This window comes from Lepisosteus platostomus, chromosome 17 (assembly GCF_059453375.1).
Source record: "Lepisosteus platostomus isolate fLepPlt1 chromosome 17, fLepPlt1.hap1, whole genome shotgun sequence".
Lineage (NCBI taxonomy): Eukaryota > Metazoa > Chordata > Actinopteri > Semionotiformes > Lepisosteidae > Lepisosteus > Lepisosteus platostomus.
In genome coordinates, this window is record NC_142627.1 from 23829019 (window position 1) to 23843651 (window position 14633).

A 14633-nucleotide genomic window follows, 5' to 3' on the forward strand; every position below is an offset into this window, starting at 1 on the left:
TTAAATTGTAACTACAGTTTGTGCTCAATATTCAGGATATAGTAGCAGAAGATTGTTTTCAGTCTCACCATTTTAGTTTTTATTTTTGCTGTTCCACTTCACGACCTGCCTGTGAAGCCTCAGCACCCAATCGTGACTATCCATGAAAATGAAGCACTCAGCTCTAAAGAGGTAATGAACAAATCTTTTTGAAATTTCTCCCTTAGATACATGGAGCTTGTGATGTTTGAAAGTTATGTCTTTCTTCCTTTTAATTAAAAAATAACTCACAAAAAAAATCACTCAAGTAGAATGATTTATGACCAATCAATAATGTATGATGTTATAACTGAAAGCTAAATAAAAATCTTTCCCTTTTTAACTTTTTCTATTATTTGTCTTTTAAAATAAAAATAAGAAAAATGGAATTCTATACAAAATTGATATTTAATTATACAGAGCTAGTTTGTTTTTCCTCATGCATCTTACTACCCTTTTAAAAGACTTGAAGCTATTATTGTTAACTAGCTGACTGACTTAGTTTTAAGAGCTATTGAACAATAAAGCTGCTGTGTTCTGAATTTGAGACAAATGAAGGGGGTAATATAATGTCTTCAGGCAGTGCTGTCCATCATGGCCTGAACACATTATCTTACCTGCAGCCCTTACTGACTCCCAGATTTCAATCTGTCTCACGTCCTGCTCATCCTGCCAATGTCAGGGATCACGAACCAGTAAGCCCCTTCTCTGTTGCCCACATGAACCTTTAGAAAAAGGGACATGAACAACAAAAACTTGCATTCAGAAACAGAATATTCTTCTTGAAAATGTAGTAAAACCACATTTCTGCACTGGTGGACTTAAACCTTGCTGTGCAGAAATTGCTTTTAACTGTTCATGAATAGTCCAGCGTACTGTACATGTTAATCTCCTGAAAAACGCTTAGTTTAAGACGGGGTGGCAGTGAGCTGGAGATTAACCTGGCACAAGGCAAGATGCTGCCTGGACGTTATGCCAGTCTATTGTAGTGCTGAAACTCCAGCAAAGGCTAAATAAAAAAAAAGTTTTTAATACCAGCTGATTTGATATCTATTTCTAGTTTTTTATTTGTTGTATTTGTCAAAAGCTGAAATGGTTGCAGTTGGTTTCAACCCTGTATCACCTTTTGAGCTTCACAACTACCCTCATTCAGCTGTGCAGCCCGAAATGTAACCAGTTTGACCTCTGTGTCTGATACAGTGTCATTCCCACCTGTGTCTGTTCACCAGTACTTGATCAATAAGTAACAATTGTGCAGTCAGGAACAACAGGAAGGAAGCAGAAGAAAGGGTTGGGAGCCATGCACAGAGGCACAGTGGTTAGGAATGCTGCCTTGCAGCACTGGGGCCCTGTGTTCAATTCCTGGGGTGCTATCTGTGAGGAGTTTGTAAGTTCTCCGTGTGGCTTTCTTCGGGTTCCCCGGTTTCCTGTAGTCTTAAGACATACTGGTAGGTTAACTGGCTTCTAATATATGTCTGCCCTGTGATGAATTGGCATCACATCCAGGGTGTATCCTAATTTGCACTTGTTGCTTGCAGAAATGGGCCTAAGCTCCCATGTGACCTAGATAAAGCAGTTAGAAAACTGATGGATGGGGTAACTTTGAAACAAGTTAAAACAAACTCTGTACAAGCAAGCAAAGCAATTAAACACAAGGGATTTAGAAATTAGCTGAAATGAAAACTATCAGTCAAATTGTTCCTTCATGACCAAAGCTGGGAACCAGTGGTTTAGGGATCCATTCATAATTTAGGGACACAGGCAGCATGTATGCAGACAGATGCTCAAAATGTTCCCTTTACAATTATGAGCCCCAAACCCCAATACCCATACAGTAATATATCATATTTTCATTTTCTCGCTTCCCATGAATAAGTCATTGCCAAGGGTTCATGACAGTGTGCTCCTCCAAAGACACAGGTGTCAGCTTGCTGACCTATGGTCTGATGTACACTGTAGAATGAGACTCCAAGCCAATGTGCCACAAATTTAATTAGATGGAAAGTATTTTCATATATTCCTATATTCCTATTAACTGAGCTATATTGAGTGTGCACATCACTGATATCAATTTTAAATATTCATTTTGCTGTAATTCACACATTGTGATCTACATCACTTGCTGAATTATTAGGAATCTCAGGACAAATCCATATTCAAGTTGTCAGGCAGTGCATGATTGGCCAGAGGAGCACGACACAGATTTCGGTCACTCTCCCCGGCCAGAACAATCTCCAGACCTCAGTCCTACTGAAAACTGGAGTAGGACTGGTAGAACATGGGCTGGGATTGAGCAAAAAATACAGGATGCCATGACCCACAAGAATAAGGCCAGGTTCTGTTCAAGCAGTGATTGCTGGAATTAGGTGTTCCCAATATTTTGGCCAATGACTATATAATCTCAATAACAAGGCATCTTCTATTTTCATTTCAAAGCTTACTCACACGTTGCTTGGAGCTGGAAGGACAGACAGCAACAAAAGCCCTGGGAACCAAAAGCTCAATAAGGAGAAGTTCCAGCAAAACATGCAGGTGCCCAACACCCAGGAACTCCTCCACACCGCAGGAAAGAAAGAGCATAAAACACAGAAATCCCCTTCAGGGCCAGCGGGGTCAACAGGGACCGTCTCCAGCTCCATTGACTCTGCAGCAGCGAAGATGACGGAAGTTAGAGAGACCCACATTTAAACGCAAGGGAAGATCGTGAAGGAGACTACACCAGAGGCAGTTCTGAACCTGAGCAGTCAGAGCTGGAAACAGTTCACTTAACGGTCACACCAACTGTAATATCTTCATTGTCAAATCATAGCGATGTCCTTTGTATTTTATTTTGCCATAAAGCTTTTCACAGCTCGCCATCCTTGGAATATGGTTATGAATGATGAGATATTTAATTTATTTAATAAATTGTAAAAGAATAGTACTTCCTCCCACATCATACCCTCAGTGTTAATCTGTTAGGTATTATGTGATGCATGAAGTCCTGTAAAAGCTTATGTTAATTAAACAGTATACACTTAAAAAGAAAACTGACAGGAAGAATATTTTTACATCAGTTTGGGATTACCTTTGTGAATGCCAAAAGGTCTCTTTAAGTACATTAATACTTAAGGAAACTATATTATTGTTATATTATTGTTTTATACTAAATTATTTACGAACAGCATTTTTATAGTTTCCCATTATACGCAGTTTCATACAATTTTAAATTTTCTAATTTTATATGTATATGCATTTTGTTTTTAGCTATAGAAATGTGTACATCTTTTTTCTCTAATAGAAATTGATCCAAAACAACATATTCATTATATAACTCCCCTTTTCTTGTTTAAATATTTTGTTTGTATAATGCTATTATAATATAATGGAAATATTAATGTCTGTGTGGCAGTTTTGTGCAGCAGTTGAGGAGTGATATACAAGGAAAAAATGCTTAAATGCTACAGTGCTGTTGATCAGCTTAAGTAAACACACCTTAATTGTAAAAAATTACAAGAAATGCAAGTTATTTCTATATTCCATAAGATTTAACCCCTTTATTCATTATTCTGTAATAATGTATTTAAAAAACTACTATAATTACCATAAATAAGTGATCTTTTATATGTTTTCATATACTACAAAATGTACAGCTGTTAGTAACAGTAAAATAATTATCTCCATTTATAAACTAGGGTTTTAAAAGTATAGCATGCACTAAATTACTCATAGAACAAATACAGTAGCTTGCTGGCCAAAGTTAAAAGATGTCTTGGTTGGAAGTTTTGCACTTTCGTAAAGTATGTATTTGATTGGTAGCTTTAAGAATTCGTCCATCCATTTTCTAACCAGTTCTTTTGATTCAGGGTAACGAGGGAGAGGGAGCCTATCCCAGCAAGCAGCGGGCGCAAGGCAGGGTACATGCTGAATGGGACACCAGCCCATCGCAGGGCAGGCTTTGAGGCTTTAAAACACTGACATTTTCTTAGGTGTTTCAATAACAGCAGTTAAGTATGTACTGTACATTCGTAGTGTCCAAGGCAGTTTCACTGGGAGATTTTAACTGCCCTAACATAGATTTGAATATTCCAATATGCAGAAATAGACATTACTTTTTCCTCAGGTTGTCAAAACACCCACTAGAGGCGATGCTAGTACTGATCTAGTTTTCTCTAACAATCAGGACAAGGTAAAGGGAGCAAAAGGGGGAGAACTACTTGAGAATTGTGACTGTGATGGGATAATGCTTTGAAGTATTTTACAGATCCCTACGGGTAGGTTCAGGAAGGTATATAATTACAGGCAAGCTGCCTGTGGAAAAAAAAAAAAGGAGGCATGATTTAAAATCACAGTGGGGTCAGATAGATGGGGCAATCATTAAAAAACTAATAACCAAAAAGGGAATGCTACGAAAGAGGAGATGCTACGGAGAAGTACGAAATTGGCAAATTCATGCCAAATCTTGGTCAGTCATACCCTAGAAAGAAATGGGCGATGTGGTTTAAAAGATCGATCACAAATTGGTCCTGCTTTACACAACGACTAGATTTCTTTGAACAAGATATTATAGCAATGGATAGACAAAGGCTGAGATACAGAATGTTTCATTTCCCAGAAAGCCTTTGATCAAGTTCCATCTATTGATTTCAAATTGAATCCTTACTGGATTAGGTCAACCGACAAATAGACTTCCTGATTTTTTTTATGGGATTCTACATTCTAGTGCAGTCAGCAAACATGTCTTGTTTGCAGGTAGCATACAAAATACTCATAAGCGCGGTAGCTGTGTTTTAACAATACCACCCAGAAATAGGTAGAGTTTTAAGCATTTCATGCAAGTAGTAAAATTAAACATCATAAACACAATAGGGGCAGCACTGACATGGAAGAGGGTTTTGAGAATGATAGAAGTGTCTTGCAAGTCTCTTCAATTTCTTCATGCAGACAGTATAAATGATCAGAATTTATTTTCTGTTTAATATATTCTGGAAGTTAAAAAGATGTTGTTAATGCTTATAAATTTTAGTCACCACAGGGGGATTTTGAAATAATAATAATAATGTCAGTGTTAAATTATTTTGCATCGATTATGACATTTGTACTAGGCTATTATAGTATTTCAGAATAGGTATTAACGATTACTGTCTCTGTGACTATCTGACATGTTTGTGTGGGATGTTAAAAGGAAATCGGAGGTAATTATTATGTTCCAGGCATTCATTTACTCCTGGAGAAAGCTGGAGGAGCTGGTTTAATTAACACAAGGGTATATAACAAAATTGGAAGAAACACTTCATTGACCTTTAAAAAAATTAAATAACCTTGTTTCTGAGAGCTGAAATTGCAGCCTCTAATGCAATGTTTGAGCTTGAGGATCCTCAGATTGACAGACTCCTGCTCTCACCAGAGAGATCTTCACACGGGTGCAGTAGTTTCCTGGGTAGTAGAAATGGGTTCTAGTGCTCTCCCCCAAGTCAAGGAGCTTCCAGGACATGCCTTTTTATGTAATTTCAGCAGGTTAGAGGTGACATCATGGGACTTAATATGAGATTTGTACCACTATACAAATCAAATCAAAGTTTATTTAATCGAATGCACAACAATAGAGCGTGCAGCAGGAGTTCCTGGCAATGAAATGTCTCTTCTACAAGCTCACAAAATCACAAAATTAAAATGACAAAATAAGGTTACATAATAATAGATAATGGTCCAATAAAAATTGAATAAAATAAACTTTAACTCAACTCAAAATAAACAAAACTCATAAATATAGCTGCTATGTGTCCAGTGTGTATGCAATACATTATGCCCAAGAAGTGTGGTATGCCAAATACAGTTTTCATTGCATGTCCATGTAGCCATTACAGGTGACTTGCTAAAGGAACTGCAGGTTACTACAGTACGTCTGGTTCTGGCTGCATTGATACAAAGGGATAACCTACCTTATGTCATTATCCCACTTAACTCTAACAATAGCTTCTGATATATCATTAATGTATCATTTGTGTACATGCCCTCTAATGGACTACTGTCCCATCCAGGGTGTATCCTGCCTTGTGCCCGTTGCTTGCTGGGATAGGCTCCGGCTCACTGCTACACGGTATGGTATAAAGTGGTCAGATAATGGATGGGTAGGTTGATGGCATTTGACTATATTCAATTCAGACATATATATATATAACCATGTTGAAATAACACCTGGATATTTCAGTACATGTAACAGAAAAGTGGTAAAAAAAATGCCATTCTTATTCTTTAATGTATAATGCTTTAAACAGAATAGAAAAGGCTGTTTGGCACGTGCAGGCAGAAGTAAAAGGAATTAAAACCTTCATTCCATCTTCAGACAGTACAGGATACTCACTGGAGACTGACAGTCATTCAGTGGGGGTGGAAGCAGTGTTGCCAGTGATAAGTATTACTTGTGTAGGAGATATCTGCAAAAATATGTATCTTGATCCAAGGATCCCTGAAATTTATACAACACACATTCATAACTTCCATTCTATCTTCCATCTGTAAACCATTGTAAATTAGCCTGGGCAAAGCGGTCCTCATTAATAGATAAAGATCATTACATTTACAGCATCAACAATAGTAATGCAATATGTATTTACAAGTGATTGTGGATTTGATATGATTTTGTGATCCCAGGTTTGGCTGCAACAATGTTGCAGAAAGTATTTACTAATTGCATTTAATAATGTTTACAGTAGCTTGCTTATCAAAGCATCCCTATGAAGCAGCCTGACTGAGCTGAGTGCAAGAAAATCCAATAAACCTGATAAGAATTTACTTAATCCCCTATAACCAACCTGTTATGTAACTTTTGAAATGCGTCTGCTACACATTCTTTACTTTTGGTAGACATTTTGTAGACTTTTGAAATGTGCCAGGTGATCGGTTATACTGTATTTCTCTGGCTTAGGTGTGCTTGTAGTGAGGTGTGTTTATTGACTCTCTTAAGATGTATTGTGCTGATCAGGAAGCGTGATCATGCGGTCTTATCCCCAGTGACAGTCAAAAAGGACCCATCATGACCCAACCAGCTTTTGCTATCATCCTTCTGCAGTTAGAAATCTGAAGAACATGAATGCTTGGCACTGACATTACAACAAACAAACAAACAAACAAAATGACTAGGGATTAAAAAAATTATACAAAGCCAATTTGGATTTTTTTGGCTGTTAATGGGTTTAGCTTGCCACTGTATCCAGTGAGCAGCATGAAGCCCGAGCAGGTGTTCCTCGAACACGCCTGTCTGCGAGGTACACGAAACTACACAGTGCCTCACCGGAGAGTAAGCTCTGCAGGAGCCACACGCTTCACACTGATGTCACAGCTCCTATGTTGATGTGTAGCAAACCAAGGAAACACAGGCACACATGAGTTTTCCTAACCACCGCTGTGCACAGCCACTTCTGGGAAGCCAGTTAATGACTTTACCTGGAGCTGAAGAAGTCATGTCTAAACCCCAGGGCTCAGCCTGCGCCCTGAGGGAGCTGAACGTCTGAACTATTCATCGTGTATACTGTGGCACTCATTAAACAAACAATTGGCTTTTTCCTCAGGTACAATTTTATCTAGAGCATGTCATGATGTCTGGACAGCATGACAGCTTTCTCACAGAACAGCATTTTTCCAGGAGCAGTAGTAAAATATTTTCTTAAAAAACAGGTGTTTTAAACTAAGTTGCTACATCAAGACTACAAACAGTTGTTTTTGCAATATATTCATTTCGCCACTCTAATTAGATGAAGGTACTAATAGCTTGGAATTTTCCGATAAGTTAATTATTGATGTAACGCTGTTGTGTAATTAAGTCGTTTTCAAAGACGTTTTTGTGCTATTTAGACAATGAGACAGACAGAAAAGATCATTTCGAAATGTAGTATTTTGACTTGTTAGATGCACAATAAGGGTGGTGAACGAGAATAAAATGATTAAATTGTGCAAGTCTAAAACATGCAGGCTTCCTAATTGACAAATTGCTTTAGGGATGATTTTTTATTATATGCACTGTGTGAGAAATACATGCATGACGGGGTACACTGCTGCAGTGCTCTGTGTGCTCTCCTCGTTGTCAAATGGGTGTGAAATACAGCACTGTGCATTGTCCTGTGAGAGATTCGACATTAGAAACTCTACATTGCAGATATGAGAAATATAAAGCATAGAATAACACGCAAGAAGTTTTCAGGAGACATACATGAACTGAAAAAAGTATTTTGCAGTCAGGATCATGCAAACACAAGGAGCATTTGAACATAATTTGAAACTTGCAATTGGAGTGACACACTGTTACACATTCCCTACCCCTTGATGGATGTTTTGAAAACTTTTGAAATGTACTAGTAGTAGTAGTTTCCTACTTTGGTGTTCACAGAGAACTTGACCTTAAGGGCATATCAGCTGAAATGCTACATGAAAGATATTTACAGTCAAAGAATAATGCATTAAGTAATACTGTACTTTCTTCAATAATCATTTTAGAAAGAAAATGCTTTCAGTTTCCATAGCTTTAAAGAAACTCTTCACAGCAGATGTCCCCCGGAACCGCCCGAGGGACCGAGCGTTTGACATACTAAGTCAATATTTACTTAAGACATACAGTACATCACATTTCCTAGTATTTCACCAACAAAAACCAAAGACCTTCACAGAAACCTCATAGCAATCGAAATTAAACAACCTGAGCTTCACAAAACCGGTTTCAGAACCGAAATACACCGAGGCAATCGATCACAATAACACTTTTTTTATCTGATGACGCACTTCAGCAAGATTCCAAAGTGCTTCGATAAGTAATCAATAACCCAGCAAAACATGCCCGGAAAAGCAAAAACCAGCAAAAAAAAAAAAATATCCCATGTTTTTACCTTGTTCGGGGCATCCGTAAAACCAGAAATATATCCTCAAAAAGCCCGCTCATCTCCAGACCTGGAGGAAACCGAATTATTGGAATTAAATTTTAAAACCGACCGCCCCGAAAAAGCTGGTCTGATTGGTGGAAAACGCTGTCAATCATTATATTTTCAGCCATTCAGAGCCCTTAAGGGATGGGACTTCCTCTGGGAGCCTCTGGCTCTGTTCTGGCTGTAATCCTGCTGTCAATTATTGACACGGCAGGTGGTAATCAATCAGATTCTTATCAGTGGTCATTTTTTTACACCTGAAGGCCACTCTAGAGTTTTTTTTTTCAATTCAGGTGGGTAGCTGCGTCAGCATGCGTTGGCTGCAAAGGAACAAGTAATAGGTTTATTCCATGCTGAAAAAAAGAAGAAAGAGAACATAACGTTTCGGCCGTGGAGCCTTGAAGAAGGCTCCACAGCCGAAACGTTCTGTTCTCTTTCTTCTTTTTTTCAGCATGGAATAAACCTATTACTTGTTTTTTTTTCAATGCCTAACAGCAGAAAAAGTCTCATTAGCAGTGCCTGAAGGCTTTTTGTAGCAATTGCATAACTTTTACATATTTATATTGACTTTCATTAATTTTTATTAATTTTCTGGCAATGTGAGGCGCAGTCTTCACAAAAACAAAAATGCTGATTTTTTTCATATGGACCAATGTGTCCCAATTTTTCTATACAAGCTAATAGACACCTAGACCAAGGCCTACAAGCATTTTCAGCTATATGGCAGACCCAAAACTTTAAAAAATATATCTTTGAAGACAGCAAAATAATGTCCCTGCTGTTTTTTTGTTTTTGTTTTTTTTTCTGTATATTTATGTCTGGTGAGTCGACACAGTGAGAGATAAAAGAAATATGATGCCAAGGCGGCTAGCTTCAATGTAAGACCTGAACTGGGGGCTTCTGCTACTGTATGTCCTGCTGCAGAGATGTAACAGAATGTTTAAGGAGAGAAAATTCCAGGAGGAAATTGGCTCTGGGGGTTAGTTACAGCAAGGTGTTAAACTACTTAAAGCAAATGTTTTTCTCATGTATACTGACTGCTATTTCATTAAAAAACAGTATGGGAATTACATTAATTAGATCTTTATTTGAACTTTACAAAAAAGATCACAGAACATCAGAGTCTGATGAAGGCACAAATTATATACTGAATAAGGCTGTTAAACTGCTTGTGCTTTTTGTGTCTTTTGTGAACACACACAGCCTGTTGTCATGCATTTTGTTCATTAATTAACATGAATTAACAACAAAAATAGAAAATAACAGAATCAAAAAGGACAGTACAATGATATGCAACACTTAAAGATGCTGAAGAATTTGCACTCCTGTCCTGTATGTAAACACATTCTTATGAGAATTACGTCTGAAATGTGAGTTAGGCTAGAGGTTTCATTTACAAGTAATTACCTGCTACCTCTTATACTCATCAAAGTCTGCAGTAATCACCTCCTGCTCAGAGCCTTGTCCTTGTGATCCATTCTCTTTCAGCCTCATCCGTGACAGAGACAGCCGGTCAGCCGCCTCGTTCCACTTCTCCCACAGCAGCTTCCGCATGGGAACATCCTTGACTGATGACCACAGCCGCATTGGAAAAGAGGCAAAAAATCCGCGTTCTTCCAGGTAAATAGCCCACTATTAAAATGCACACTTGGACTGAGCAAAGGCCATTAAATCTTGGTAAATAAATTGTCACAAATGACAGGCTTACATTCAGGTTTGAATGATTCCACTCAGAAATGACTGTCCCCTGGTAAATGAAAAATAAAACTGTTTTATGATCCAAGCTTGGCATATGATGGAAGAAGATGAGGCGAGCGACTGTGGCCCAGAGCTCACCAGAGGTTTTTCTCCTGGTTTTGACTCTGGACTGTTTCTCCTCCGGACTCCAGGGGGAAAGAGCCCCAGAGAGCAGGGGGTGGAACTCAAAGCCAAACTGTTGGAAGGGAGTAGAAATTGAAGTAAAACCTTTGTTCATGAGTGATGCTGTTTATAGTTATATAGTCAATAGTTAACAGAGGTGTAAGAAGACATTGAATTAAACAATACGTGTTAAAAATGAATGGTGGCACAGTGGTTAGCAGTGTTGTCTCGCAGTGCTGGGGCTCTGGGTTCGGGGTTCATTGCACGTCCCAGGACGCAGGAATATGAGAAACTTTTGGTTTTATTTATTGCAGCTGTTGTAGAGGTAGTAAAACTGGCTTTCACCCCCTCAAGCTTTATTTGAAGTGATTACTAAACTACCTGGAAGCACAAAAGTTTTAATAACATGTTGGAGCTACTGCAGCTCAATAGCTAGAGAATACAAGTGTTTTGAGGCTTATATACATTTCTCAGTTACCCGATTTTCTGATAGACCCTCTACCACCTGCCACCTCATCTAATTAATAACAAGATTAAGCTTTCAAAGACTTTCAGTTTTTCAAGCAATTTTACCGTTTTAGTCACAAAATCAGGGACGTACTGTACAGTAGCTGATTAAAAAATTGTACTGTATATACCTACATTAGTATCTTGGACAGCCAAGTAAAAGAACATAATGGTTTCTTTTAGAATTTCTGATCTCTTTGGTTTAGTACAGTGGAGTGTAATAATGTATTTTCTCTATATTTAGTATATATTTAACTACCACATGTTAAGGAAATAAACATTTGGTGTAATTAAAATGTTCTCTGTAAGCCATGCTGTTGTTAAAATGTAGACCAATGTAATCTGGCTTTGACTGAATTGTCCCATTTCCTCTATCCTCTGCTAACATCTAGGGGAACTGGTGCTGAGACACTGTGCAGGTGTAACTGACCCAGTCTTAGGAAATTCTGTAATACTTTAGTGATATTTTAGGCTTAATGTTGTGACATTTTGAGGCACTGGAAAAGAGAGCAAAGCATTTTCTTCCTGTGATTTTTAAAATATTTAAAAAATGTTTTTGTCTTTGCCTGGTCTCTGTTGCAGTGTTTTCATATGCTGTTCTGCATATTGCTTATCTTGTCTTGCAGAAGGGCATGCGTACTGTATATAAGTCTCTTAGAGCCACATATGGTAACACCTGGTGGAACACTGCTTTTCCAAGACAAGGCAATACATTTATAATAGCAGCCATAACTGTCATCTTGATAAATCTAACTTTATCCTTGCCAACATTAGAGACTCATCACCCAGTAGTGCAAGGAGAGGGTCCAAAGACAGAGCTGATTAGATCAGTAGAGAAAGTGTCTGAGAGCTGAATTAGTACTGTATATGCTTAGCCTTGAGCAGGACCAAAACATGTGCAGAAGAGTACCTGAAAAGTGTTATTTCTAAAGCATTTGCTCATAATTGATCATAAACATGGTTATATCACTGACGAAAAGTTCAAAATGTGCTAGAGATCCATTGGAACCACGAGTTTTGGTAAGTCTTGAATAGCCAGTGTAAAACCTTTGTGTAAAACCTGACTGAGTGCCACACACCAACAGTTCTACTGTACAGTGTGGTTTTCCCACAGCTGAAAGAGTATTACCACTCAGGCATGAAGTACCTTTCATACTGTAGCTATACTGGTTAGAGTGAGGACTCCTTTGTCAGTCTCATCCTAGCTGGCTTCATACAGGAGGAGCAGGAGCAGAGAGGATCAGCACATCAGACTAGTAACCAACAGAAGGTGCACAGAGAGTGTGCTGCTGTAGCAGGCTGGGGAAACAGAGTACGCTGCAGGCAAGCAAAGCCCAGGGGGGTTATCCAAAACTAGTGAGGGTCATTACCATGGAGACACTGTAGCGGAGCACAAAGGCCAGGGTCTAAGCGGAGAAAAAAAGCTGTCACCAATAGCAGGTGCAAGGGAGATCCAAGAAACATTGACATGAACAAAGAAAGGTCAGAAAAACAAAACATGCAAAGGACAAGAGACACAAGAACAGCTGATTTGAGTACAAACACTACAACAGAAACCAGAGCTGGGTCCGAGCAGCATTTTAATATCCCAGAATCACCAGGACAGGTGGGCTGGTCATTGCCTCCAGGTGATACAGGTCTCCTGTCAGCCGTTGTCCATGGCAACCAGTACTGAGTGACAGGTGGGCGGAACAGAGGGCGGATGCCATGCCAGTGATAGTTCACCCCGCAGAACAGCAGCCGTTGTCAAAAGTGTCACTACACATTAAATAACCAAATAGCGTGTGAAAAATCAAACTGATCACTTGTGATGGATGAGGTGAAAGTTAAAGCTAAATTCTGTTAATGCACTGAACCATTTTTTTACTAGCATTGTAGAAGTGCTGTAAATCCTTGAGCACATAGAAACACATGCAGTGCCCTTTCATAACTTCTTTAGGCTAATGAATGTAATGTAATGACAATATGCATTTGTAGCAATATGTTTCTTTATAAAGTGGAAGTGTTATGTTTAGAAATGTATTCATTATGAGCATTTGTTTGAAATCCACTGTTGCACAAGATTTGCTTTTCTTGTTCATGTTTGCATGAAACTGTTTAAAAATGTCCAACAGAATGGCTGTCAGTGTGTGTTTGTGTTTTGAAGACACGGGAACAACTAGTCCAGTCACTGGAACTTCATTTCTTTTTTGATCAAAAAGAGTTATACTATTTTATGAAAAAGAAAATGCATGCATCAAATATTGCAATTTCCTCAGGTAATGCTGCAGATATTTAATGCCATTCACATATATATTGCAACTGAATAGCTAAATGAAGTGACAAAGAGTAGAAAAGTAGAACTTTCTGTATGATTGGTTCTTTTATTCTTCCTCCAGGAACACATTATGAAAGGCTGATTTTCCAAGTGGTGATGACTTATTCCTCGTTTATTCAAATTGTATTGAAATGTCCTAGTCTAACGATAGGGCTCATTACAAAGACGTACTGTAGGAACATTTAGCTCACTGGATGAACAAGGGAAAAACTCCATTAAAGAAAATAATTATGGATATATTCAATCAAAAAGCACAACAAAAGATAACCCACCTTAAATATCTGTCACTTTCAATGTTACTGGAAGCTCTAATAACACTGAGGGCTGAATCCCATGTTGACAACAATTTGCCCTTCATCAGTGATGCTTGTCTCCTCTTGAGCTGATTCTGCATATCTTTACAGTTCTGCCTTTGACAATCCTGTGAATCCTGAGCTATCTTCTGAACTTGTCTAGAACAGAACTACAGGACAAAAAGCATCACCATTAAATTGAAACTGAATCCAACTGAATTTTGTAAATAAATTATGAATTTGAAACTTATTTTTAATTTCATATGTACAGAGAATGCATTAAAATATCACCTGCATGCAATTTGTAATTATTCCAATCAGATTGAAAAACAACTTTAATTGTACCATTATAGTATTATTTATTATTTTTAGTATACTATTCTATATACAAACTATTATACTATCCTGCTACACTGTATCTCCTGAATGGGAAAACTATAGTGAAGATTTAACATGTTTGATCACTTCTTCTGATTTTCAGAACTTGGATGATTGTCATTAAAGGAAGGTTACTGGAGGAAATTCTAAACCATGAAAATGATTTCACTTAAAATAAACTTTAAAAAATGTACCAAGTAAGAACATAATCGGATATTTGTTCTGATAAGAAGAACAAAGCCATGCACTATGTCCATCAGCCTGAGAAATTGAGCTGTGACAGATGAAAGTTTCTGTTCCCTTCAGACAGGCAGTAATTACACTCATTTCTGGGGGATGACATTAGATGGAGGAATCCAATATCAT

General features: G+C 38.0%; 1 protein-coding gene across 12 annotated transcripts in view; it reads left to right on the forward strand.

Annotated features, from left to right (window-relative positions):
* mlip (muscular LMNA-interacting protein) overlaps positions 1 to 14139 on the forward strand; it is a 50854-nt gene extending 36715 nt beyond the window's left edge. For 5 of the 12 annotated variants that reach the window (XM_088610458.1, XM_088610456.1, XM_088610460.1 and 2 more), the window contains 2 exons: positions 118 to 171; positions 2455 to 6794. In XM_088610458.1, coding sequence (XP_088466584.1) covers positions 118 to 171; positions 2455 to 2706 — 306 coding nt within the window. In that variant the 3' untranslated portion in view covers positions 2707 to 6794. Of the gene's footprint in view, positions 1 to 76; positions 172 to 2454; positions 6795 to 10400 lie in introns of those variants that run through there. The other 7 variants (XR_015927978.1, XM_088610461.1, XR_015927979.1 and 4 more) reach the window with 7 other exon arrangements.
* The last annotated feature ends 494 nt before the right edge of the window (positions 14140 to 14633 follow it).